General features: G+C 42.3%; 1 protein-coding gene across 2 annotated transcripts in view; it reads left to right on the top strand.

The window, feature by feature from the left end:
• Positions 1 to 22,790, top strand: part of ppm1h (protein phosphatase, Mg2+/Mn2+ dependent, 1H) — a 35,189-nt gene extending 12,399 nt beyond the window's left edge. For both annotated transcript variants that reach the window (XM_034587941.1, XM_034587940.1), the window contains 7 exons: positions 8,377 to 8,489; positions 8,816 to 8,900; positions 9,115 to 9,233; positions 16,206 to 16,269; positions 18,002 to 18,109; positions 19,730 to 19,881; positions 20,207 to 22,790. In XM_034587941.1, coding sequence (XP_034443832.1) covers positions 8,377 to 8,489; positions 8,816 to 8,900; positions 9,115 to 9,233; positions 16,206 to 16,269; positions 18,002 to 18,109; positions 19,730 to 19,881; positions 20,207 to 20,354 — 789 coding nt within the window. In that variant the 3' untranslated portion in view covers positions 20,355 to 22,790. The remainder of the gene's footprint in view (positions 1 to 8,376; positions 8,490 to 8,815; positions 8,901 to 9,114; positions 9,234 to 16,205; positions 16,270 to 18,001; positions 18,110 to 19,729; positions 19,882 to 20,206) is intronic.
• Positions 22,791 to 24,621: the final 1,831 nt, after the last annotated feature.

The raw sequence follows: 24,621 nt of genomic DNA on the forward strand, positions 1-24,621 counted from the left end.
TCTGCAGTACAGTGTGAACAGAAATCAGGGCAGCATGTTGGTGCAGTTTGTAGCACTGTTGCCTCAAAGCTCCCTGTTTCGCCTGGGGACTTTCTGTTTGAAGTTTGAATGTTCCTCTTGTGTCTGTGTGGATTTTAGCTGGGAACACCAGCTTCCTCCCACAGGCCAAAGACATGTAGGTTGGGTTTGGTTCATTGGGGACTCTAAATTGACAGTATAGGTGTGAATGGTTGTTTGTCTCTATATTAGCCCTATGATTCGCTGGCGACCTGCCCAGGGTGTGTCCTGCCTCTCGCCCAATGTCAACTTGGATTGGCTCCAGGTCTCACATGACACTAAAAGGATAGATGTCATTGATAATGGATAAATGGATGGTTTTCTAATTTTTCATATCAAGGGTCAACACATACGGATAAGATATATTTAGTTTGCACTAATTTATTTCCTTTAGATTGGTTCCAATATTTGCTTGAAATTTCTAGATGATTATTGTCTTCTTTAATGTTTAAATTAAATAATTTGAAAGTCATTCATGTTGAAAGCAAATATTTCTACTTATGATCAGTTCACAAGACAAAATGTGTTTTACACTATTCCCTTGACTGGCCTTTTTATACTATGCATCCTCCCTTTGGATATTTTGAATATATTTCACAGGACAGTCCTTCACTAAACAGATTGTGGTAGAAAAAGAAAAATACAATAAGAAAAAGGGTTTTTTTTGTAGCGAGAAGTTCCTACATTCTGTTAACCTTTAAATTTTCTATTTACCTTACCAACACAGCTTTAAATCATTTTCATGATGATAGAAACTTTTATATCTTTTATTATCATTTAAACATTGACCAGTAACTGTGCACACACGGATCATTCAGTTTTACTTAACATCCATTCAACTAATTGCTTCCTAAGTCAATTTCTATTGATTCACTTTAATTAGAAGGACAAACTAAATGCACATAGACATCCCAGTGTCCTCTGATTGGTTATCAGATCAAACATGTTCAGTTAGACCTATACATGCAGAATACATAAAGTACACAACCGACACATGTAGTAATCATCATCATCACCATGTCCTAACCTGTTATGGAAATGGTATTTAAAATAACAGAGTTTCTGTATGTTGTGCATCAAACACTTATTATCTATAGGGGAGAGCTGTGGGTGTCGTTTTTTAAAATGACTGTTTTTACTGATATCTATGAGTGTTTGCAATTTGATTCAGATCCAAAAATAAATACAGATCTAGTGAATGTAAATGTGGTTTCATAAGGGGACGGTTGGGTCAGAGGTAATATGCACTCAAAGTGCAATTCTAGTTGTCTATACAGCCATCAAGCTAAAATTAGATGGGTAGTGTTGTATACATAAGGATTTGGGTGTCACCCTCCTCTGGCAGTCCTGGGTTTGTACCCTCATGGTTGAATGCACTTATTGTAAGTCGCTTTGTATAAAAGCTTCAGCTGAAATGAAATGTTATCTAATGAAATGTTAAGGTCGAAGGTGATGAGGTGCACCAGGGTGAAGTGTGGTCACACACATGAGACTGTACAAACACTCTGAGGACAGATACACACGTTCTTCTCTCACACTCCACCCTCTGCAAATTCATAATGTATGACTGTTCCTCTCAAGCTGGAAGCATGTAGTGTCAGTAAGTCAGCCAGCCAGCAAACAGCCAGGGGAAATGGTGCACTCTACCCCTTCCACACACATACACATGCACATTCACACACACACACACACACACACACACACACACACACACACACACACACACACACACACACACACACACACACTCACCATCTGGCTGTGTTGTAAGTGGATGAAGGAGACTTAACTCATACAGAGGCCAAAAGATCGAGACCAGAGCCAATCAAAACAGTGTGGACTTGCCTGACAGTCTTTGAGGGGGACAGGTCAAAGGTCACCGGCCTCAGTTTCAGCATCAGGGTTTTCCATCAACAGTCCCTGCTGGGTTTACCCTGGGCCGGGTCACGACAGAATAACAACTGTTACAGTGAAAGATTACATTTGCTCCAAAGGAAATAGTTGCTCATTTCCATCAGTCGAATAATAGTTTCAGCTGAAAACACATATACTAATACGCATTAATGAGTACAAAGTGAAAAACTGAAGCAATAAGGCAAATACACAGGCCCTGTGTGATAAAATGAAAAAATATTTATAGATTTATGAATAATTAATTGAATAAAATCAATTAAGTATCTACTCTACATTGTTTTGCTGCTGCAAACCTGTCTGGCTTTGTAAATGATTTCACACAGACGCTCTGAACGATCTTCCAGTAATTCTTCACCCATGTGTCCACATCACAAAGTCTTTGCTAAAAGCCAACATTTGTTCTGTGTGAGTGCTGGTGCTTCCACTTTTTAACCACTAGGTGGAAGTGTTCAGTTAGCTATTTGTACCAAGCTGCATTGGCCATAAAAAGGGATAAGTAATGAGCACTTGAGTCTGTGGATCATTCAATAAAGGATCTATTGTGGATTTTGGGTCAATGATCAGTTTGTTCCACAGAGTCATGAGGCTTGTGTTTATGTAAATACTTTGGATAATAATAGAACTACTGTCGGACAGTAACGTTGGTTAAAATAACATGGCGGAAATCCTGATTTTGCACAGGATTCAGGTCATAGAATATAAAAATTACGGCCCACTTCTTACCCACAGTACATAATCTACCCTCACATTGCAATTACTTCTCTTTCTGTTTCTCTCTTTGTCCTTCTCTGTTGCACAAGACTCAAAGCAGTCTGCAGGAATCCACGTTTCCCTCTGCTCCTCCTCTCTCCTCTCATTTGCCTCTCCAGCTCTTTATCCGGCTCTGAATCTGCACTTTTCACCCAGTGTCTCCCCTCTTTCTTAAAGGGGAATTGCACTGAAATCCACAATTTCAAGCTTTGCAACTTCAGTCACAGCCTCTTTGACTGTCATACCACTAACCTTACAGCTACTGATCAGTGTTATACTTAGTTTTACCAGGTGGTTACAGCGTTTTTTATCTAAAGGCTTTATGATTCTCTGTCATTTATATAAAAAAATGTATATAATCAGGTTAAATTGAGTGATTAATACAATTAATAATAATATAATAAACATTATTAAACTTTCAAAACACAGATACAAGGTGTAGGAATGTAGGAATGTACCATTAGGAAACAATTATTGTAAAAGCAATTTGAGCAAGAAGAAAGCACACCAATAAAAATGTGTCTGTAAGAGTTTTCCAGTTTACTAGTCGACACTAACATCACCAACAGCCCCTTGTGTTTTATATATTTTTTTCCTGAGGCTCATTTAAAAAAAATTTTAAAAAAGGAAATGTCAAAGAATCTTTGAAAAGTGTGTTGCTCAAAGTCTCAGTCCGAGTTCACCGCACCCGCAGTATCTTATCAGAGGGATCCACCTTTAATCCGCCTCTGACAGGACTCGCTGCATTCCTGTGAAAGTGGCCGGTTTGTGTGGAGTGGCTGCTCCGGCCTGATAAACACTCAGGGATAAACAGAAAAAAAAGAAAAAAACAACGTGTAGCTCAGAGCCAGAGTCTTATCACTCTGAGGGTTTGTTGGGCCAGGAGGGAAATGAGAGGAGCTCCTCGGCCTCCTCAGGGCAGCACATGTCGCCCCTGTGTGTGTTGAGGTTGAGGGAAACAGCCAGTGTGCCTATAGCCTATAAAGCTCAATATTTAACATGCTACATAAATTGAATTATATGTGTAAAAGTGTAAAAATAGCAAACTGCTCACAGTGTGGTTTCACAGCACACAGAGCAGAGTCAGTGTTAGTCACCAAAAACACATAACCCTGCGTACAAAACAATGTAAAACAATGTGTATTCTCTCTATTTTAGTTTGTTTATTGGATTAAATAAACATGAAATAACGTATATCAGTTTCAAAGGTGCTGCCATTTTAGTCTTAAAGTCTTATTTTTGGACAAATCCAGGCTAACTGTCCCTGATTGTGCTATTTCTCGGCCTTTGTGCTAATTTAGATAACCAGCCACTGGATGTAGTTTCCCATTTACATTCATGAGATCAATATTGTCATTGAACATACAATGGCTTGTAAAATGTCAAACTATTCCTATATTTAGATGTGTTGTTGTGGTTTTTCCTGGACATTAGGAAAGAGTCACGTTACGCTGCTGTCTGGCCTCCTGGCTTCAGCTATGACAGACGTGACAGTTTTATCAATTTTCTGTCACTCTGACTGAAAGCAAATAAGCAACTCTTCCAAATGTTTCTGCTTTTTTAGCATGAGGTGTGTTGTTGTTTGCGGCAGTGAAAAGTTACAAATAAGCCTTCATAACCTAAAATGACAGAAACCATAATTGTACAACGACATTATAATGTGGTCCATGGCCAATAAAGATAGAAGGCATCGTAAATGACCTATACTGCACCGAGCCATCAGGTGGCGATCAAGATGTTAAGATAAGTTATGTGTTTCTAACACATAACTTATCATTAAGGAAGTAGCTCAAAGAACTAAAACTATTTTTCGATAATAGTTCGGTTGAGAGATACTTTTTTGTTTTTTACGTTTCCCTGAGGCTTTTTAAAATAAAACTTTCACTACATTAACATATAGTTAATCTAGTTTTATCGGGTGAGATGTGTGGGCGTGTACTGCATAATTACACTTTTTGTGCATGTCTTTGCTGTACTTTAGTGTGTCCCTGACCTTTTCCTTTTCCCTGAGTATATTATATCCTTGTTGCTAGAGTGGCAGATTTGCTGTTATAATTGTGTTAGCTGGATGTGTTACAGCGGCTCCTTTACTCCGTTTCCAGCTTCTTTTGTCGCCTTTTTGGAGGACGTTTGTGATTCAATATTAAAAAATAAAAGCACTCGTGAAGATGCTTCACTTCCGTATAATAGCTTAGATTTATTGAGCCAAAAATAACAAAATATTCTCCATGGTTGAGTTTCAACAAAGGTATCAGGCTGTCATCCCTCCCTAATTATACACACGTGGATGACCTAATCAGAGGGAGGATTAGAACCTGCCATCATTATTATTTACAGGTATTTCAAATAATCTTGATCCATTATTTCAAGATCATAAACAATTTAAAATTTAGAAAATAATTGCCTGTCCATCAAATAATACCAAATTAGTTTTACGGCTCCAACAAGATGATAACTATATGTAAAGTCAATTGATTTTTAATGGCTGATGTGATGTGATGTGGGAAAGCATTTTGCATTAGATTGTAAGGACAGTCTAGTAGAATGAGATGTGTGTGTCTGAGCAGTGGCATGTACGGCCTCAGTCTCTCTGTCTCTTATTTACCTCAGACGTCGGATGCTTCCTGGCAGAAGTGGAGAGGAGAAAGGTGTAGATGTTTATGCAGACATTTTCATTATTAAAGACTTGTGCCTGCAGCAAGAGGTACAGTGAGGATAAATATGTATGGCTCACTATGGATTCATAATTCATCCCGTGCGAAGGACACATTTGTTCACCTCCCTCCCACACACACACACACACACACACACACACACACACACACACACACACGTCTATCCGTCCTCAATGCCCCTCCATGCCCTCTCGCTCCTGAGAAATGTGTTGCTTCTTCAAGCAGACAGCTGCAACATTTGAGAGTGTGTGCATACACACACAAAGACACACAGACTTTCTGACTCATACGAAATCGTACACAAAGCACACACACATACACACAGAACTATTTGTACACCCATGCAGTCGGATTCACGTACACAATGGACACCTACTCTACAGTCCTCCTTTGTTCCCTATGAGGTATAAAAACATGCATATACTGTACTTGCTGTAAACACACAGACACACAACTTTAGAGAGTGCGTAATTAGATGGAGGTCATCAGCAACAGAGCAGAAGGCGATGTGCTTCAGTCGCATCCATCATGGGAAAATATCTCACGGATGGACTAACCCATTTTTCACGCCATTCACTCTGTTGATGGTGATGGAAGGACGTGAGGGAAGAGGCCATGCAGGTCATTAATTTTCTCCGGTATAACTTCCTTCTTCTGTTCTGCAATTAAGAGCAGAGCAACAACAACCAGAGAGATGGAGAGAGAGAGAGAGAGAGGAGAGGTTAAAGCAAGCAGTGTGAGAAGCCAGGTTCAAATTTATGTGAGGATTTTGATTAATTCACTGACAGGTTAATTATTCATCTAATTAATGAATTAATAGCATGGGTTTTTTTCTTCTTCAGATCACTCTTTTGGTTTAATTAGCACCAAATTAATCTGGGCTAATTAACTGGTGTAATAACCAGCAGTCCTTCCAAACTTTCTCTCGTATCCTTTTGGTTTCCTTTTTGTTTTATTGCTCCTTGGCACTCTTGATGAATGAATTCATTATGTTGCTTTAATTAATAATGGCATCATGGCAGGTTTTAAGTAGCAGGGTAATATTTTACTCCGTATCAGGTTCTTGCTTAAATGCTATGTGCTGCAGCGTGATAGGAAAACATTTTTTTAAATGTGTTTTTTTTTTTTTTTTGTCTTATCGTTTCTCAACGCCGTGGTCTTTCAGTTTGAGACCAGAATGATTTGAGTCAGACTTTGCAATACTTTCACTCAAAACCCAACACTCCCACTTAAATAGCCCCTGCTTGTGCTTAGATTTACTCCGCTTGTGCTCAACCTATGAGCTTGCACTCAGATATTTTGTTACTTGGACTGATTTCTTGTGCTCCAGGTTGAGCTCTTCTTCTCGTGCTCATGCAGCTTATGTTTGCATGTCCTCTGCTCTTGGATTTTTTTGTGCGACAAGTCTGTCAAATTTCCCCAGCCAATAGAATGCCAGGTGTAGTGATGACAAATTAAAATGTCCCGCTCTTGTTCTAGTACCTCTGTATTAGCTGCAGGATCCAGATGACTATTATTATTAATGTCAATGTCAACTTATAAAGCACATTTAAACAACTTGGTTGACCAAGTTAAAGGTATAACAAGAAAACAGCAACATGCAATATATCATCATACTAAAGATAATAAAATCTGCTTGGATAATAATGTTCTCAACTCGAAAAGAAGGCCAAAGAGAAGAGATGTGTCTTCAACAATGATTAGAAGCGTGCAAGAGAGGAAACAGATCTAATGTGGAGTGGTAAGATGTTCCACAAGTTTGGGGCGGCTACTCCAAAGGCTTGATCACCTCTAGTTATGAAACTAGTTTTAGGCAAATCCAGTAGCAGCTGAGTGGCTGATCTCAGCTCTCTAATATGAAGAAGTTCATCTAGGTAAGGCGGTATCAGTCCATTTAGAGATTTAAAAGTTAACAACAACATTTTCAAATCAATCCTGTAACGAACAGGAAGCCAGTGGAGGGAGCACAACACAGGTGTAATATGGTCTGTCTTCTTCTTTCCTGTCAGGAGGCGAGCAGCAGCATTTTGCACGAGCTGCAGGCGTTGAGTGGATGACTGGTCTAAGCCCACATACAAAGAATTACAGGAATCAAGTCGAGAAGTTATCAAGGCATGGATCACCCTCTCTAGATCTTTAGGAGGGAGATAGGCCTTTACCTTCGCTATGAGTCTCAACTGAAAGAAGCTAGTCCTAACAAGGGAGGAAATCTGAAACACTGTCAAAATAAACACCAAGACTCTTCACAGAGGAGTGAATATTAATGGCTATAAGGCCAAGGGTGCCCACATCCAGCAGTTCAGGGTTTGTCCAAACACAATGACCTCAGTCTTGTTTTCATTTAGGTTGAGGAAGTTCAAGCTCATCCATGATTTAATGTCATTTAGAAAATAAAGCAGGGGCTGCAGTGAACCCTTCGTTTTTAAATTCAAGGGCAAGTGGATTTGTACATTGTCCGCAAAAGAGTGGAAAGAGACATCACATTTCTCAATAATTTACGCGATGGTCAACATATTTAAAGAGACAGAGAAAGACGTCTATCTGTTAGGTTGGACTGAAACCACCTGAGTGCAGCACCTTTCATTCCTACAACAATCATTTCTAAGAAAATGTAATTAAATTTCATTCAACAGTTGTGGGTGTGTTAGCTTTACTTCTTTTAGAGTCCTGTGCAGGTGGTTACTTTGTTCGTAGTACATACAATAAATGTAATTTTATTTCAAAAGTTTTAAATGAAGCATGGGAAGTACATATGATAAGGACAAGCAGGCGCTATTTCTGTGATGGTTTTGAGTGAAAGCATTTCAAAATCTGAACGTGAAATCGATAAGTTCTGCTCTCAAACTGAAAGACCACACTCTTGAATGAAGATGAGAAGAAAAAAACTATATCATAGGCCGTGTTGATTAGACACATGATTATTTCCAGAGGATGAGTGTATTATGTTCCATCATTAAAAGGAATATGTGTGTTTGTTTAGGATGTACAGATTGAAAAGGAGAAGGCAATCTACAACATCTCAGGTGGCTGCACTGCTCTGGTGGTCGTGTATGTACTTGGGAAGGTCTTCGTTGGGAACGCTGGGGACAGCAGGTGAGAAACACCCTCACACACACACACACACACACACACACACACACACACACACACACACACACACAATGAGTGCACCCTCATAATAAAACACACATAGTGTATGTATACATATTTCATCTGTATTATAATTATGAAGATTGTTATTATTATGAACATTATGTTAACTATGAACTTTATTGTCATTTCATCAGTATGCTATCACCACCATTCTTTCCATCCATCCGTGCATCTAGGCCTTTTTTCACTCTTTCTCTCGCTGTTGCTCAACTTCTCCTGCCAGCTTAAAGTAACAGAGATTTGGTTTGTCTGCTCGTCACCCTCAGAGCGATCATCATCCGAGCCGGGGAAGTCATCCCCATGTCAGCAGAGTTCACACCAGAGTCAGAGAGACAGCGACTCCAGTTCCTGGTAAGAAAAAAAATCTCTTCTCTGCACGTTTCCTCTGAGAGCACAGCTGTCAGATATTAGCAGCACTGACCTCCCCTCCTGTTGAGACACCAGCCATGCTTTGCTCTCGGTCTCCTTCACACTGCCTGCTCTCTTTGCAAGCTTTATAGTCTATGGAATTGTTTTTCCTATCCCCTAGGCATGTCAATCTTATTTTTTTCTTTTCATATCAAAGGCGTACATGCAGCCCCACTTATTAGGGAACGAGTTTACACATCTGGAATTCCCCAGGAGAGTGCAAAGAAAAGAGGTTGGCAAGAGGATGTTGTACCGTGACTTCACCATGTCGGGATGGTGAGTTGTTTTACTATTTATTTCACCACTTAATCTAAAATGCACAGGGGACAGAGCATGCTAACTGTGAGGATGCCAATGTCTGAATTTTTTTTTGTATTGCTGTATTGTGTTCCTTCCTGTTACATTATTTAACTCCAAACACACATTAACTAGAATAACACTCAGTGGAGTTCATACCTCCACCAAGGCAACAGTCCCCTAAAAAAACATATTTAAATTCACTAGATCTTGATTTTTATTTGGATCTACACCAAATTTCACACACTCCCCTAAAGTCCCCTAAAAATGTCAGATTTGTATTTATCAAGATCTATGAATTTTTCTCTGAGAAATGGTGAAAAACACCCTATCTCACAATTTTGAAGAATGTGAAAATAAATTCCTGGATATGCCCTAAAGTTGAATGGGTTCTTCCCTGACCCATACTGCATCCTTCCACAAAGTTATATGGAAATCTGTCCAGAAGTTTGTGTTCTTGCTCACAAATAAAAAAACAACAACCAATTAACAAATGGACTGGGGTGAAAACATAACCTCTTTGCTGTAGGTAAATATCCTGTTCAGTTTTTTTTACATCGTCTAACTTAGTGTTTATATTTGAGCAACACATAATGCAGCCAGTTTGAAAATAGCCCACAATAGCAATCTCTCTGTACAGGAATGGAAAAAGTCATTCAAACACTTCAGTGTCAGATGGAGGCCAGGAAATGGCCTTGACATTTCTGCTGGTGTGTGAGAAGAATGCTATTAGGAATCTGTGGGCACCGCAAGGACCCGACTTTTTATCTTACTGTGGAGAGAGTTAAAAAAAAAAAAAGGTCAAAGAGACTGAGGAGGATGGTGTGGGAATAAAGAAGGAAGAAAAGGGAGACTACTTAAAGACAGAAACGTGAGAATAAGAGAGGAGAAGGAGGGAAAGGAGGAGACTCCATCATCGAAGAGATAAAAACGGACAGAGCGATTACACGAACAGCTTTAAGTGTCAATTTTTACACAGATAGATTCTGTAAAGCAATCATCACTACACAGCTAATCAAGTCACGTTAGGCGTATGTGAGCAGAAATGTTCATGTTGTAGCCGATAAAGTGGAGATAATTCATATACTAACTGTAGTTTAATCCTGAGCAATATCTCATATCATCATATGGATGGATGGATAGATAGTGGCTACAGCTGTCAGATTCAATTCACTTACATTTTATTTGTATGGTGCACATTACAACACACATTATCTCAAGGCACCTTATGGAGTAAGTCCAAGAACTTACAGTCCTATAGAAAGAACCCCAACAGTTCCCACAGGGAGCAAAAACCTGGCAGTGTGGAGAGAGGAAGAAACCTCCAGCAGAACTCCCCTCCCGCATCCATCTTGCCTTTGGTTGAAAGCAAAGAAATGGCGGAGAGACATGAGACCGGGAACAGCTGCACACACACACAGCTGTATTCTAGCTCTGTCAGACAAGCTGGTTTAAGGGCAGCAACAATAGCGGTAGCTATAGGTGTAGTTGTGTTATCAATAAAACACTAGCTATGATATTTGCACTAACTAGTAATAATAACTGAGAAGTAGTGTGATCTGGACCCTGCAGCTCTGGAGCCAGAGAGAGAGAGAAGAGCTCAGTGCATGATGGGAGTTCCCCCTGCAGTCTAGGCCTATAGCAGCATAACCAAGGAAAGGTTCAGGGATCACCTGATCCAGAACTAACTATAAGCTTTATCAAGAGGGAACTTTTTAAGTCTAACTCAAATGTAGAGATGGTGTCTGCCTCCCGAACCCAGAAAGAGAGCTGGTTCCACAGGAACCTGGTATCAGAAGGCTCTTCCTCCCATTCTACTCTTACAGACTCCAGGAACCTGTATTTGGAGAGTGAAGTGATCTCTTGGTAAAATACAGTATCGTGAACTCTCTGAGATAAGATGGGGCTCGGTGATTAAGGTTTTTTTTGTAAAGATAAGGATTTTAATTCCAGCTACAGAGAAGCTTATATGGTAGACATGTGATCTCTTGTTTTTAGTTCCTGTTAATCCTTGTGCCACAACATTAAAATAGAAAATGTATAAATACTAGAAGTACCTCAAAACTGCACATAAATAAATGACTTGAGTAAATGTGAATCTTATCAAACTTGTTTTTGCTATGATGTTTTTTAAATTTTTGGATCTATGTTCTTTTTTTCATGAAGGGCTTTAATCACGTCCATCACTTGTCGAATGGGTCACGTGTATGTTTGCGTTTATGCATGAAGCTTTAGAGGAAGAAGGAAAGATGGTGAGAGCAACCTGAGGACAGAGCAGGTGACTGAGGACAGATGAACACTGAACAGTATGTTTCCTGACGCCACCTCCCTCTGGGTGTTTTTTTGCGGCGCCGCTCGGTTGAGCAGATGTAGGTCAGTCGGTGGCTTCCTCAGAACACGCCACCAGTCGCCCGCCTGCTTTACTGTCTCGGCAGCGCGAACGGCCTGTGATGTATTTTTAATCAGGTTCTACCGACAACCCAGTTCCGTTTCAGTCTCACACGGGCTTAAGTCTTAGCCTTGAAATTAGTACCTTGTCATTCGGCGTGGAGGATTGCTCTGATGTGCGTGGGCGTGACTTAACCGTGTCGTCCTATAGGTGCTCCTCAGATGCTCTATAGGTAGAGATGATCATGTTTTTACGTCTCTGCAGCTGTCTGTCAGTGGATGTTCATGCTCTCCTGTAGCCTGTGTGCCCACATGCTGCGTGTGTGTGTGTGTGGGCGTAATCCAGCATCCATGATCAAGGCCGCGCTCTAATGAAGGCATACAGGCCTGTAGCCCACTTCTTTCTGTCTCCCTCCCTCGCATTCTTTACCTCCCCTCTCTCTCTGCCGGTGTGGCCACAGTGCGAGCTTCGGCTTTGGTGTAGCAAACAGTAATGGTTGTTGTTGTCAAGGGTGCAGGGCAAATTTTTTTGTTTGTTTTGCGAGGCGTCCAGGAGTGATAGATGTTGAGCAGTCAGCCGTTTACGACACAACCCAAATGCCATAGCAACACAGCCCAGCCAGGACGAGGGAAGATGTGCAAGAAAGTGCTGGAGAGTACAGAGGGAGAGAGAGAGAGAAAGAGAAAGGGAGGGAGGAAGAAAAAGAACAGATGAGAAGGAAATTTCTTCAAAGACAGAGAGAAATGTAAGTAAAATGAGGTAAGCTGCAAATGTAGAAAAAGAGATAAAGGGGGGAGGGAACACTGAGGAAGAAAATGGTTGGTGAGATGTAAAGATGATGGCGTGTTGGCCACAGCGGAGGGAAGTGATAAATAGCGACGAACAGCACCTTAGTTGTGTCTCTTTAATGCCTTCGCCCACTGGAGGGTCTGTCCTCCCTCTGATCCTACAGACAATACATGAGAGAGGAGGGAGACTAACACATACCTTCATCACTGTCGTACGTTTACACCCCCTCTCTGCCTTTTCCTATCTTGCTTTCCCTCCTCCTTCTCGCCCTTTCTTTATCCACCATGCCTTGGTAGCAGCATGACTGATGCCCACAGTTTACAGTACATGTGGAGAGTCACTGGGTCACTTCCATTAATCCTGGCCTTTCTCTGCCCCTGAAAGCACCAGTGACTCGATGAAAGGCCCATCAAGGTCGAGCATACCGTTTATTGGTACGCAGCCGTCACCTGCGGCAATTTGTCTCACTCATTCGTTCCTGACACCACGTCCTTCTCAAAGCCTGTCAACAGGTGAGTGTGTCTGTTGTGTTCAGACACAAACGTCTTAGAAAATAACGTGTTAGAGACGACACCAGTTGCTCAGAACTGTCCTGCTGTATTCTCACATGAGCTCAAGCCTTGTTTATACTCAGTGGCACCGTGACCTCCATAGATGGTGCAAACTACCAGCATGCAGAGAGGTGTTTATAGGTTAACGCGTTGCAATATGCTCCGGGGACAAAGATACAGGAAATGAGGGAAAGAAGGCTGCAGTCATTCCAGCTCCACCGGAATCAGCGCGGCTGCTTTGTTTCTCCCTGGGTTGCCACATATTTTTGGTTTCAATAAAGGGACCTCTCGTGTTCCTCCACACTCAAGTGAAGTGTAGGGATGGGTATCGTTTGTTTTTTTTCCCCGGTGCCTAAATCGTACCAGAACCTGTACTTTTTTTCTCAAACAAAGCACAAAACAACAGTCTATGATAAAAGCGGCCATTTTTATTGCTAAGGCAGAAGCAGCAGCTAGTTCCAGATCTCTTTGCATTAAACACAGCCCGACTGTCGACTAACTGGAGGCTAACGTTACTGATCTGCCAGAGCCATGTAGAGAGTTTGTTGCCACCAGAGTTAGTGTAAGGTTAATAGGCGCCAAAATGAGGTACCGAAATCTCTTTGATTCAGTCCATACCGGCCGTGTAGGTGCCTGGCTGTCACAGGATTTCGGTACCCAACCCTAGTGAGTGGCAATCTCTTTCCAAGATTCCAGCACCATAAGATTGTCTCTGTGGTCTCTGCAGGACGAGTTGACGAGATTCTTGTAAAGGCAAACCCACTCAGCCAGTCTTCCCCTCGAAGGCGTGCAAATGGCAGACACAAACATTCTGAGGTGCATGACCAAGTGCTGCAACCAGTTTTGGAGCCATTGCACTCATCGCAAAAGACGCCATGATGTCCTTTTTGGCCCATGCGCCCTCGCAACACTACAGCGACTATAAAGCGGCCTTCACTCATACATTTTACTCTCTGGAAAATGTCCCGCACAACTGACTATTTGCATTCTCACATACAGCCTCTCTGGAAAAATTCAGGAAAATGTCTGGACTTCAGTGCTTGTTTGAAAGCAGCTGGTGTGTGTGTGTGTGTGTGTGTGTGTGTGTGTGTGTGTGTGTGTGTGTGTGTGTGTGTGTGTGTGTGTGTGTGTGTGTGTGTGTGTGTGTGTGTGTGTGTGTGTGTGTGTGTGTGTGTGTGTGTGTGTGTGTGTGTGTGTGTGTGTGTGTGTGGATGACGAGGATACTCAGCACACACTGCTCACATTTCTCTTTAACCCCCTCTTTGCACCCAGCTGAAATGACATCACCCTTCTCCTCTCCTGCCCGTCCCTCCACCTGCAGAGAGGATGATCCAAACACCCCCTGTCCTCCTCCTCCCCTGCATCCCTTTTCCTCCTCTCCCCTCCCCCGCTCGCTCGCTCTCTCTGAGTCAGTCGGACGCTGCAACGTGACCAAACAGCCCTTGGATATGAAAGCAGGAATATTATGGTCAAACAGCGCGGCCCCTCGAGCAGCTCTCTCCTCGCTTGTGTTTTTTGTTGGACTCTGTGTCCCAGTGCAGGGATCAGGTATCAGAACAGGATTAATGTGTGTCTTTCTCGTTCTGTCACACCACTCATTATCGCCGTGGCATTGGCTGTAAACACACATCTCGAGAGGGAGGCCGTCCCCGGCAGCAGGCTCTGGGGATTTCATCCAAGACCTCTCAGAAATAATGACAAGTGTGTGTCTCTGTGTTGTAGTTCCTTTATTTTTGGAGACTTATTGAAGGTGAAGCACTCAAGCGATAGATATGGCAGCAGAAATCGTGCTTCCCTTTCTGTAAATAGAGAAGGTAAAACCTGCACCAGTTTAATTAATGTCTTTCTTAATACTCGTTTTAATTTCATCATCAAACCGCCGCTTGAGTGAGCTTTTTTTCTTACATCATTACCATCGCAAACATTAGTGAGGAAACACTTCAAAAGCCTGTTTATGTCTCGCTGAGAGCAGAGACTCGGGCCGCACTCGACTGTATTTCACGCGGTTGTGGCTTTTGTTCGCTGTGATAGCCCTCCGCTCTGCACACTGTTAAAAAAGTGCTGAGAGCAGCAGCGCTCGCCTAAGGTGGAAACATATGGTCTCTCTGAGTGGAACCAGCAGTAATGTAAAAACCAATCCCGGCCGCTGCTAATCTGCTCCACAGCAGCTGAAACGCATCGGCTAAAGGTGAGCGGGGCAGGCCCGGGTCACATGATATTTGCAAAATAACACGTCAGGTTTGTCTGAAGCAACCTTTCATGCTGAATAGCTGCAATTTATTTGATTTGTTATGATCCAAAGACTTTAAAAACCATCTCATGACAGTTGTGAACGTCTTTCCTTCATTTCCTGGAGTCCAAAGGCTAAAATAAATAATATAATCCATTTATAAATGTCGACCCAGGTCAGGACTGTGACTTCATAACAAGCCAGATTCTCATATTCACAGCACCTGGTGTGAGTTGTGAATGGAAAACTTTGTCCGGGTAGCTGGAGTGAGGATTGGCTCACATCAGTGATGTTTCTGGGGCTGTATACAGACACAGCTGCTTCTTTTGAAGTCAAACCGTTGGGTGCAAACGGATGAAAAAAAGACTGTACTCACTCAGTAGTAGTTTGGAGCTGCAGAGGTGAAAAGTCTATATCGTAAGATCTGGCATGAATGCATATTATACAGGCTTCTTCTCTTTTTCTCCTCGCGCTGCAGCTCCGTCTGGTCCAAGTCTGAACATGGTAAATTATTCATCATTTGGGGAAGTTTAAACACCGCTCTGAGATCAGGGGAATGTGAACGTGGATACTCTTGCATCATTCAGCTCTTTTACATCCAGAATATTCAGATGCATACGTGCACACACGCCCACACCCACACACACACACACATACACACACACACACACACACACACGCCAGACAGAAACCAACGGTAAACCAAGAGTGTCTCAAATATCAATAGATAGCACACTTTTTGCCAATAGGAAGATTTTTATAAGATCAGTTAGAAAGAAAAAATAAGGAGGGTGTTATGCTGAGTCTCTGTGTGACGTCTGGGTGAATTTCTTTCCTCATTGTCTGTCTTTTTCCTCCGAGCATACTCTTTGTCTCGTCGCCTCGGCAGTAAGGCCTGCGGAGGGGCGGGGCGTCGATGTATCTCCAGGGCACGTGTGCACTGCCTGGCATAAACCAAAAACCCATTAAAGTGTCTTCTCTCCCCTGCGCAGGGCATATAAAACCATCGAGGACGATGACCTCAAGTTTCCCCTGATATACGGCGAAGGGAAGAAGGTAAGAAGCGCTCCGCTCTCTGATAGTTATTCCCACGGCCTTGTGCGCCTCGCCGGTAATCAAAGCTCGCCAGGGCGCCATTAGTCAGCAACCCCAACACTATCACTGTGTGGAGGAGCCTTTCACGGAAAAAGCCTCTCTTTCCACTGGGATTCATATCGTGCACCAACCTACGGCACAGAAAATATCTCTTCTCTGATGGCCTTTGTGCTTTTTATGTCCCCTAGCAGATAAAACGCAGCACTGAGGGGTCAGTCGTGGGACGTTAGATGATGAAAATATGACACAAGACGGATGAAAAGCGCCCAAAAAGTTACATAAGTTAATTGGAATAGAACGTCGACAAAACACTGACTCGCAGGAGAATCTTGTCAGTGTTTTGACACGAAATGCAAACGAAAAGGTCAAAGCACGGTGCACACCGTTCATGACATTCTCCTCTCCGTCAGCAGTGCTGTGCGTGTGCGGCGTCTCGTCCTTGATGCATTGAAAAGGTCAGAGAGGAAACATGATGGATCTGAGTATGTTTTCTCTGTGGCCTTCTCCAGATTCTCTGTTTAATACAGACAGTATAGATCCGGGTTTGACTGATGACTGGGGTAGATGTCACCTCACAGTGCTCTCTGCCAGCAACCACGTTCAGGTTTACCTCCGCGCGGTCTGCCCTGCCCACGTCGCGTCCTCTCCCTTTGAAGTGCGTCGCGGAGATGGATGGCTAGATAGAGTGAGGGGGCTTTGTGCGAGGGAGAGGAATGCCAGAGCACTTCAAAGACCGGCACGCAGCCTGCTGGGCTCTAGCGCTCAACAATTAATCCCAGGATGTTTCCCCTTCTCCGCCGGAGGAGCTTCGCCGCCACTTTGAAACACACACTCCCTTTTTCTCTGCCTCTCTGTGCTGCATAGTATGCAGTGCATACTGATCCAAACTCAATCGGAATCAGGCCTCACTCGACCACGTGCTCCTCTCCCTGTCCTTTTGTGCCACTCTTTGTCACACACTGTACAGTAGATTAATTTAGCCCAGTTCCCCAGTTTAGTGCCAGCAGCCATTTTTAGAGGCTACGGTGGCAATCTGTGCAGACAAAGGAAATCAAAAGGAATTTTCACACAGCTTACGAAATAGTCTGAAGGCGTCTGGGGCTTGGAGAACAATCGTTTGGTCTGGTTCAGCTTCAGTTTATACCTCTCTTACACCGAAATTAGTGGGCATATGCAGGTTTTTTAAACACGGGTAAACCTGCTTAAAAAAGGCGTTTGACTCCTTTCGTTTGCGTTTCCCCCAGTGACTCGTGTTTGACGTCATGAATGCACTGAAAACTGAGGCGCTCTCTCACCTAGCCATCTGGCCAAATTAGCGCGTTTAACCAGGTGTCACGTTTCTATCGCTGACAATCGGAGCCGAAGTCGGAGCAGGATCATTTAACTCGGGAGAGAATGCTGTTTGTATCCATTTCCATTGCAGACATTTTTGTAGCTATGAGGCACGCTCACAAATTTCAGACATTTGAGTAATTTCAGTCTCATCATAATTAATAGAAATGATGTCTAAAGCAAACAATACAGACCTTAGCTCATTTAAGAACATAACATTTAAATAAAATAATAACATGTAAAATCGTTTGATTTATCTAAATAAAAAGCGCTCCATTAGAGAGGCTGAACCTGTCACACTGAGCTGAGTTCATTTCACTCATACTAAGGTTATGTCTTACATGCTTTCAATCTTCTGCAGGCTCGGGTGTTGGCGACCATCGGCGTCACAAGAGGTCTTGGCGACCACAATCTGAGAGTGCACGACTCCAACATCTACATTAAACCCTTCTTGTCCTGCTGCCCTGAGGTAAGCTCCGTTTCAGTATTACCCTTCATCATGTCCTTTTTATATATCCATGTGTGTTCTTGTCCAAAAAAGTGAAATTTATGTGAAGTCAAGACAATCCCTGAGCCCATCTGCTATCGTCTGACAACGAGGTCGAACATTTTTCCACACAAACACAGATGACCACCAAAGCCTGCTCAAACATGATTGGTCAAACTAGACACAGAAACCAGAAGGCTCCCGAACCTCAAAATCCATAAAATCTCTATATCCGCTTGTAGAATCTGTCTATAGAGATTAGACTAAAGAGACAGAACCTCATGTTTATCATTTCTGCAGTAAATACAGAAAGCTATTTTTTGTTCTTTACCTCATAACCTCGACCTCCTTGTAAAATGAGAGCTTATAGGTAACAATGTGTAATGCCTTTGGCCATTCACAGTCCACACTGAGAACTGCACGGTCAACATAAAACACATGAACATTCATGCATGATCGCAGTGGACACGAAGCCCATGACTTCTCTTGATCTTCAACTTATTTCCCTCTGAGGTCAGTTGTAGTTCAGCCTCCGTTTCGATTTCAAATTAATTTTCCAACTTTTTCCATCCATGTTTATTATTTAGCACGGAACATAAACACATTATTAGCATATGTAAACCTGATTATTTGAGGTCCCGCTGTGTGTTAAATGCAGAAAACCCTTTTATATTTACAAAAAAATAAAAATCTCACCCTGCAGGGTTCATGAAAAAAACCTTTTTGCGAGAGGTCAAGTTAGAAATACTGAGACCTCTCAGGTTATGAATAAGCTCAGAAACAAAAAGCATGACCCTGACATTAGGAGTCATCAGATCATACATGAGCGATCATATGTGGGCGCCGGGTCAGAAACAAATGCTGCGGGCGTGACCCATCGAGTCGTCTAGAGTTTTTTTTTGACGCTGCTATTTTGAAATGGCTTCTGGGAACTACCAACTTCTTTCATTTTTAGTGAAATTTGTTATACCCTAAATAGTGCACTCACTGTTTCCCACAATGTATCATGAAAAAACGTACACAACCGATGGTCACTAACTGAGCAATATCTACCATCATGCATTGCACTCGCGGCAGAGACGAGAGGAGCGAGGGCAACAGGAACAGCCCGACCCGTCTTATAAATATAAATACGAGCAGAGCATCACAGCACAGACTGCGGCAAACAAGATTATTTCTACATTTAAAGATGATCATTTAACATGTTTTTTACATTAAATTATTAATACTAAGTGTAAAATAAACATTTAAAATGTGGGATTTTCCACCGGCAGATGTTGTTGTTGTTGTAAGTTATAATCCTACGAGTAGTGTCCCAAATATTTTTGTTCTTTTCTCGATAAGCTCACTTTATAGTTCTCTATAAAGAAGTCAATATATATTGAAGCAGGGAATAGTGAGTGAGTGAGTGGGTGATTTTGGACGCAGCCATTGACGTTCGTGGTTTGGTTCAAGTGTGAACATTCTACACATAGTCCCACCCTTCTAATAATTAGCATGTATACACTTGGTTTTTAAGTGTAAATATTTTTTGGGGGGGATCAGTGGAAAACCTATACAAAAATAAGTCCAAGTCCCCTCACCCCCTGCTCTATCCTTCAGGTCAAAGTTTACCCGATGACACAGTGCGAGCACGGAGCCGACGACGTCCTGGTTCTAGGGACAGACGGTCTGTGGGACGTCCTCTCCAACCAGGAAGCAGCTGAAGCTGTCACCTCTTTCCTGTCAAACTGTGACCCCGACGACCAACACAGGCAAGTTAGCACTCAATCACACAGCAGCAGCCGCCAGTCAGCGCTGAACTTCCTCTCACCCCCCTGTCGTATGCGGACAGGATGAACACTGTTATCTTGTTGCAATTATGCAAATTTCCAAACATTTAGATAAGTCATTTCTCTGATGTCAAGGAAAAGCTTGTAAGACTTCATTAACGGAGCTGCTCTGACTCTTCTTCTGCTCTGAGCTAAGACCAACAGTTCTGCTAAATGTTTTTCTCTGGCTGTGGGCAGATATATTCAGATTCAACCAGTTCCTTACTGTACATCACCATTAATCATTTATGGCTCTGTGTCATGCCAGGTACACGATGGCAGCTCAGGACCTCATCATGAGAGCGCGCGGCGTGCTGAAGGATCGCGGCTGGAGAATATCCAACGACAGATTAGGCTCCGGAGACGACATCTCCGTCTACATCATTCCCCTCATGTACGGCAACAAGCCGAATTAGCAGAGCGACTGAAACTGCAACACGGCACCAAAATATTCAAAATCCTGCCTTGAACTCCCAAATTTCACTTCTGCAGTTTCCCTCGTGCTCCGTTTATAAAAGTGCTTTAAGTATGGACTTCCTCTCTCTCGCTGAGGGATCCGACACTTCACTGGTCAGAGGTGGGATTTCGGCCCAGGCCATTTTTTCCCCCGTTAATCATCTGAGGATGATTTTACCACCTCTTTTTTTTTCTCTTCTTTTTATAGATAGAAAAACTACCGGACGCCTACCTGCTGAATCATGAAAATCTGAACTACAGATTTCTCCCCTAATCTTTGGAATTCTGTATTTCACCGAGGAAGCCATCTGGAAAACCGAGATGGTTATATACATCTCAGGATCGCTGTTACTAACTAATGCACAATATTTATAAATGTGAACTTGTAAATACTCCCAGACGATGTAACACATTTGATAAGTGTATTTGGTTGAGCACCTGTACAGTGTAAAAAACTAGCCTGAGGACTGAAGTAACATGTTTGTGAAGAAAACAAACAAGAGGGGTCCTGTTTACCCTGCTTCCATCATCTCGTTGCACTGTTCAATGTAGCCCTGCGTTTAAATTCATTCTGAGTTCAGAAGGAAAAACATGTCAAAGTCTTTTCGGTTGCACTTTTTCACCATCAGCCATCTACCTCATAATGTTCGTCTGTTCTTGTCGACCTCCTCCAGTGGCTGTTTGCACACTACGTCCGCTGCGTCCTCAGCTGCTGCCTGTGCCATTATTAACTGACATTCCCATTTTTGCTTCTGTAGCTACAATATTTTGTGAAACAAAATGTATTCAGAAAAGCAGTAAAGCAAAAACTACAATTACTGTCCTGCAGTTGTATGCCTCTGCTGCCCCGTACAGTTTCAGTCCCTCCAGGTGTTCCTGACATCTATACTATGAGGTCACAGTGATCTTTAACTTTTAACCCCTGAAATCTAATCAATGAATCTTTGAGTTGAGTGATAACTGGTCAAAGTTTGAAGAAATTCCTAAAGGCAGATGTCATGTTCAAGAGGCAAATACATGTTTTGTGAGGCCACTGTGACCTTGACCTTTGACCACCCAAATCTAATCAACCAATCAAGTCAAAGTGAACGTTTGTGCCAAAGTTGAAAGGATTCACCAGAGGCGTTCTGAGATGAAGCGTTCACAAGGCAAAAAGGGTTCTGTGATGTCACCTTGAACTTCAATCTTCAACCACCAAATTCATGATTTAATCCCTGAGTCCAAGTGACTTTTTGTACCACATTTGAAAGAATTCCTGGAGATGTTCCTGAGCTGATGGCATTCACAAGATCTAATATGTGTGTTGTAGGGGTCACAGTGACCTTGGCCTTTGACCTTCAACCAAAACATTCTAATCAGTCCATTGATGAGTGCAACTGAACATTTGTACCAAATTTGAAGAAATTCTCTCAAGGCGTTTTTTTTTATATTGTGTTCACAAGGACGCAACATATGAGGCATACAAAGAGGAAAAAGCCCTTGTTATGAAGATAAAGTCATGAAGGTCCCTCTAAAGCTGCTTTCAGACATGCACTGGACTCCGCAGTTCCTCCGTATTTTCTCCGGAGCATGTGTGAAGGAAAACGAGTGAGACGCTCCGCAGCAGTATAATGTCCGTAGAAATCCAGGAGAAGTCGATGTGAGAACACAGCAGGGGACCCCCCCGCTGGCTTCACCGCGAGCGAGTCGGGGGGTTGATGACACTTCTAACATGCGACAGATGCAAAAATGAAAAAACACAAAAAAAAACAAATATCTCCCAGTAAAAAGCTGAGACGACACAGACAAAGATGTCAAGAGAGTTTGTGGTGATAAGAGCTGACACCGGTGTCGAGGTGATGTAAACATTATGACGTGATCTCCGCAGCGGAGTTAATATGTCACTTCCTGTCTCTGTCTGCTGCTCCACCTCTCGCCTGAAAAGCTGTTGTGAACGAGTCTGTGCAGAGAACCTCCTGCTGTGTTGTGCTTGTGTAAAAGGCAAACTGCAGGTAAATTCAGTAGCCAGTTCTCATCATGTCTGAAAACGGCTTAACAGTGAGAAATGCCGATTGTAACGTGTCTGTTAAAAGGAAGTATAGATAAGATATTCCGTCCCTGATTCAGTTGTTTCCCACATTTCCCTTCATTTATCTGTACTTTTCAGCTTCTGTATGATTGTGTCTTACCTGCTGTACGAGCTGTTGAAGCTGGTGAAACACGAGTAAGTTAATTTAAATGTAAAAAAATGTGAATATCCTTTTCTCCAGTGGATTCTTTTCTCCTTTCCTTCACTGTAAGTGAAGCTGCATCTCTAACAAAAACGTAGGAAGTCATTTGTAACGTTTTGAAAAACTGGGAACAGTGTAAAACATTTTCCTTTTCTGCTCTTATTAAAAAACATCTTGACCTTTTCTTTCAAATTATTCTGCTGTGTCACTGATAAAAAGTTAAAGTGATTTACACTGGAAATCACAGTGCAGGATGTTAACTCAGGTTTAAGGGAGTGTTGTGCAATAATACATTAAACGTGACACCATTAAATGGTGTGCCTTTGGGCATTCAATAAATGTTAGAAAAAATATTGAATATTAATATTACAAATATTAATATTCAATAATAACTTTAATTGATTAAAGTTACCTCGGGGCACCACCCTTCAAAGGAAGGGAAAAGATAGCTAATTTATTGATTAAGTCTCATGAAAGTACTAACTACAAATTTGGAACTCTGATTAACAATTAAATTAATTTGGTTATAATTACTATAACCAAAATTACCATATAGATAGTTAGCTAAGTTGAAGGATAGAGAGTACTTGACAGTAGTGGTTGGCAAAATTCACACTTATGCAACATTCATTAAAACATTTGTGAAAGAAAAACAGATGTGTGAAGAGATATGCGTGTGTGTTGGTGTCAGGTTAGAGAAAGCAGCTAGTGCGTGCAAAGAAAGACTGAAGAGCATAACATAACTAACATTAACTTTCAAATAACTTATAACCAAAATATCACAGCAACACAAATCAAGCTTATAAACATCACACAGAATCGAATAAACAGTCTTTGCTTAGCCTAGTATAATTATTAAGCCCAGTTGTGTTACCCATCCATGAAAAGGGGAAAAAGGTTGATGTGCTGTTCGAAGTCCAGTGAAGTGCTCTTGCTGGTTTATGGCTCCTGTTGTGGTTCTGCTGTGCAATGCAGCTCTTGTGCTGGTTCTTAGGCAGGTCCTCGCGTCGCTGCCTTTTGGAAGATTTTAGCAGTCTGATCCAGGCAGGCCTGCTTGAAGGTTGGTAGAGCTTGGATTGGGAGGGGGTTTCCCTGGTGAGGTGAGCTGCAAGCTGCACCTCTCCTCCATTGAAGTTGAGCAGAAAGAGATGTGAGCTGGAGAAGCCACACTTCTCCCCTTGGAGAGTTGAGTAGAAAGAGGCCAGAAGGAAGGGAGAACTGGGCTTATATTGGCCTGGTGACCTCATGGGTCATGGGGCCCAGAGTGACCAATAGTGGTTGAAACTTGTGTCCCCGGTCAGTTTTCACACCTCTGTGGGACGTTGAAGCACCCTGGGAGACTGAGTTCTGGAGGCTCTGGTTTGTCTCCAGAGCAAAGAACATGTGCTCAGGGCTTTGGCTACACATGTAGGCCGAACTGTAGTTCACAAATACCCGGTCCCAAGAGGAGTCAACAGACGATTGTAATAAATAACAGAAAGATGACTCAATGTTTGTTGATGTCCTGTAAGCAAGAGGACTTTTATTTTGTAGGAGCTCTGTGCTTGAACTGGGACAAACTCAATCCCTTCCACCCCAGTAACTACATCGAATAAAGACGACACCAGTCAGACGAACTGTGTCAAGTGAGTCCCAAAGCAGTATGTGGATAAAGGATGAAGGGTATCAGTTCAATGGAGTATCCTGACAGAGGATTTCATGGTGGAGGCTGCTGCGAGGGGCTGTAATTCCACACTGGAGCACATACAGCCCTAAGTAATGAACAACTGATAGTAACGAAAAAAAAGAAGAACTGCACGAGATGTTCATCCTGACTTTTAGCTGCTCTCTCACTAGAATGGATGTGAAACAATGAGGAGTAATTTCCTGGTGATGTGATACCACATTCCTGAGAACAAAGACGTAAATCAAATGCAGAATTAAGCCGTCGTATAGTTCATGACACGACAGAGGTATCGTATGTGAAGTGAAAAGAGATGCATTCCAGAGTCTGGTGTTGTGAGAAGGAAAGAGGAAC

Source organism: Hippoglossus hippoglossus, chromosome 6 (assembly GCF_009819705.1).
Source record: "Hippoglossus hippoglossus isolate fHipHip1 chromosome 6, fHipHip1.pri, whole genome shotgun sequence".
Classification (NCBI taxonomy): domain Eukaryota; kingdom Metazoa; phylum Chordata; class Actinopteri; order Pleuronectiformes; family Pleuronectidae; genus Hippoglossus; species Hippoglossus hippoglossus.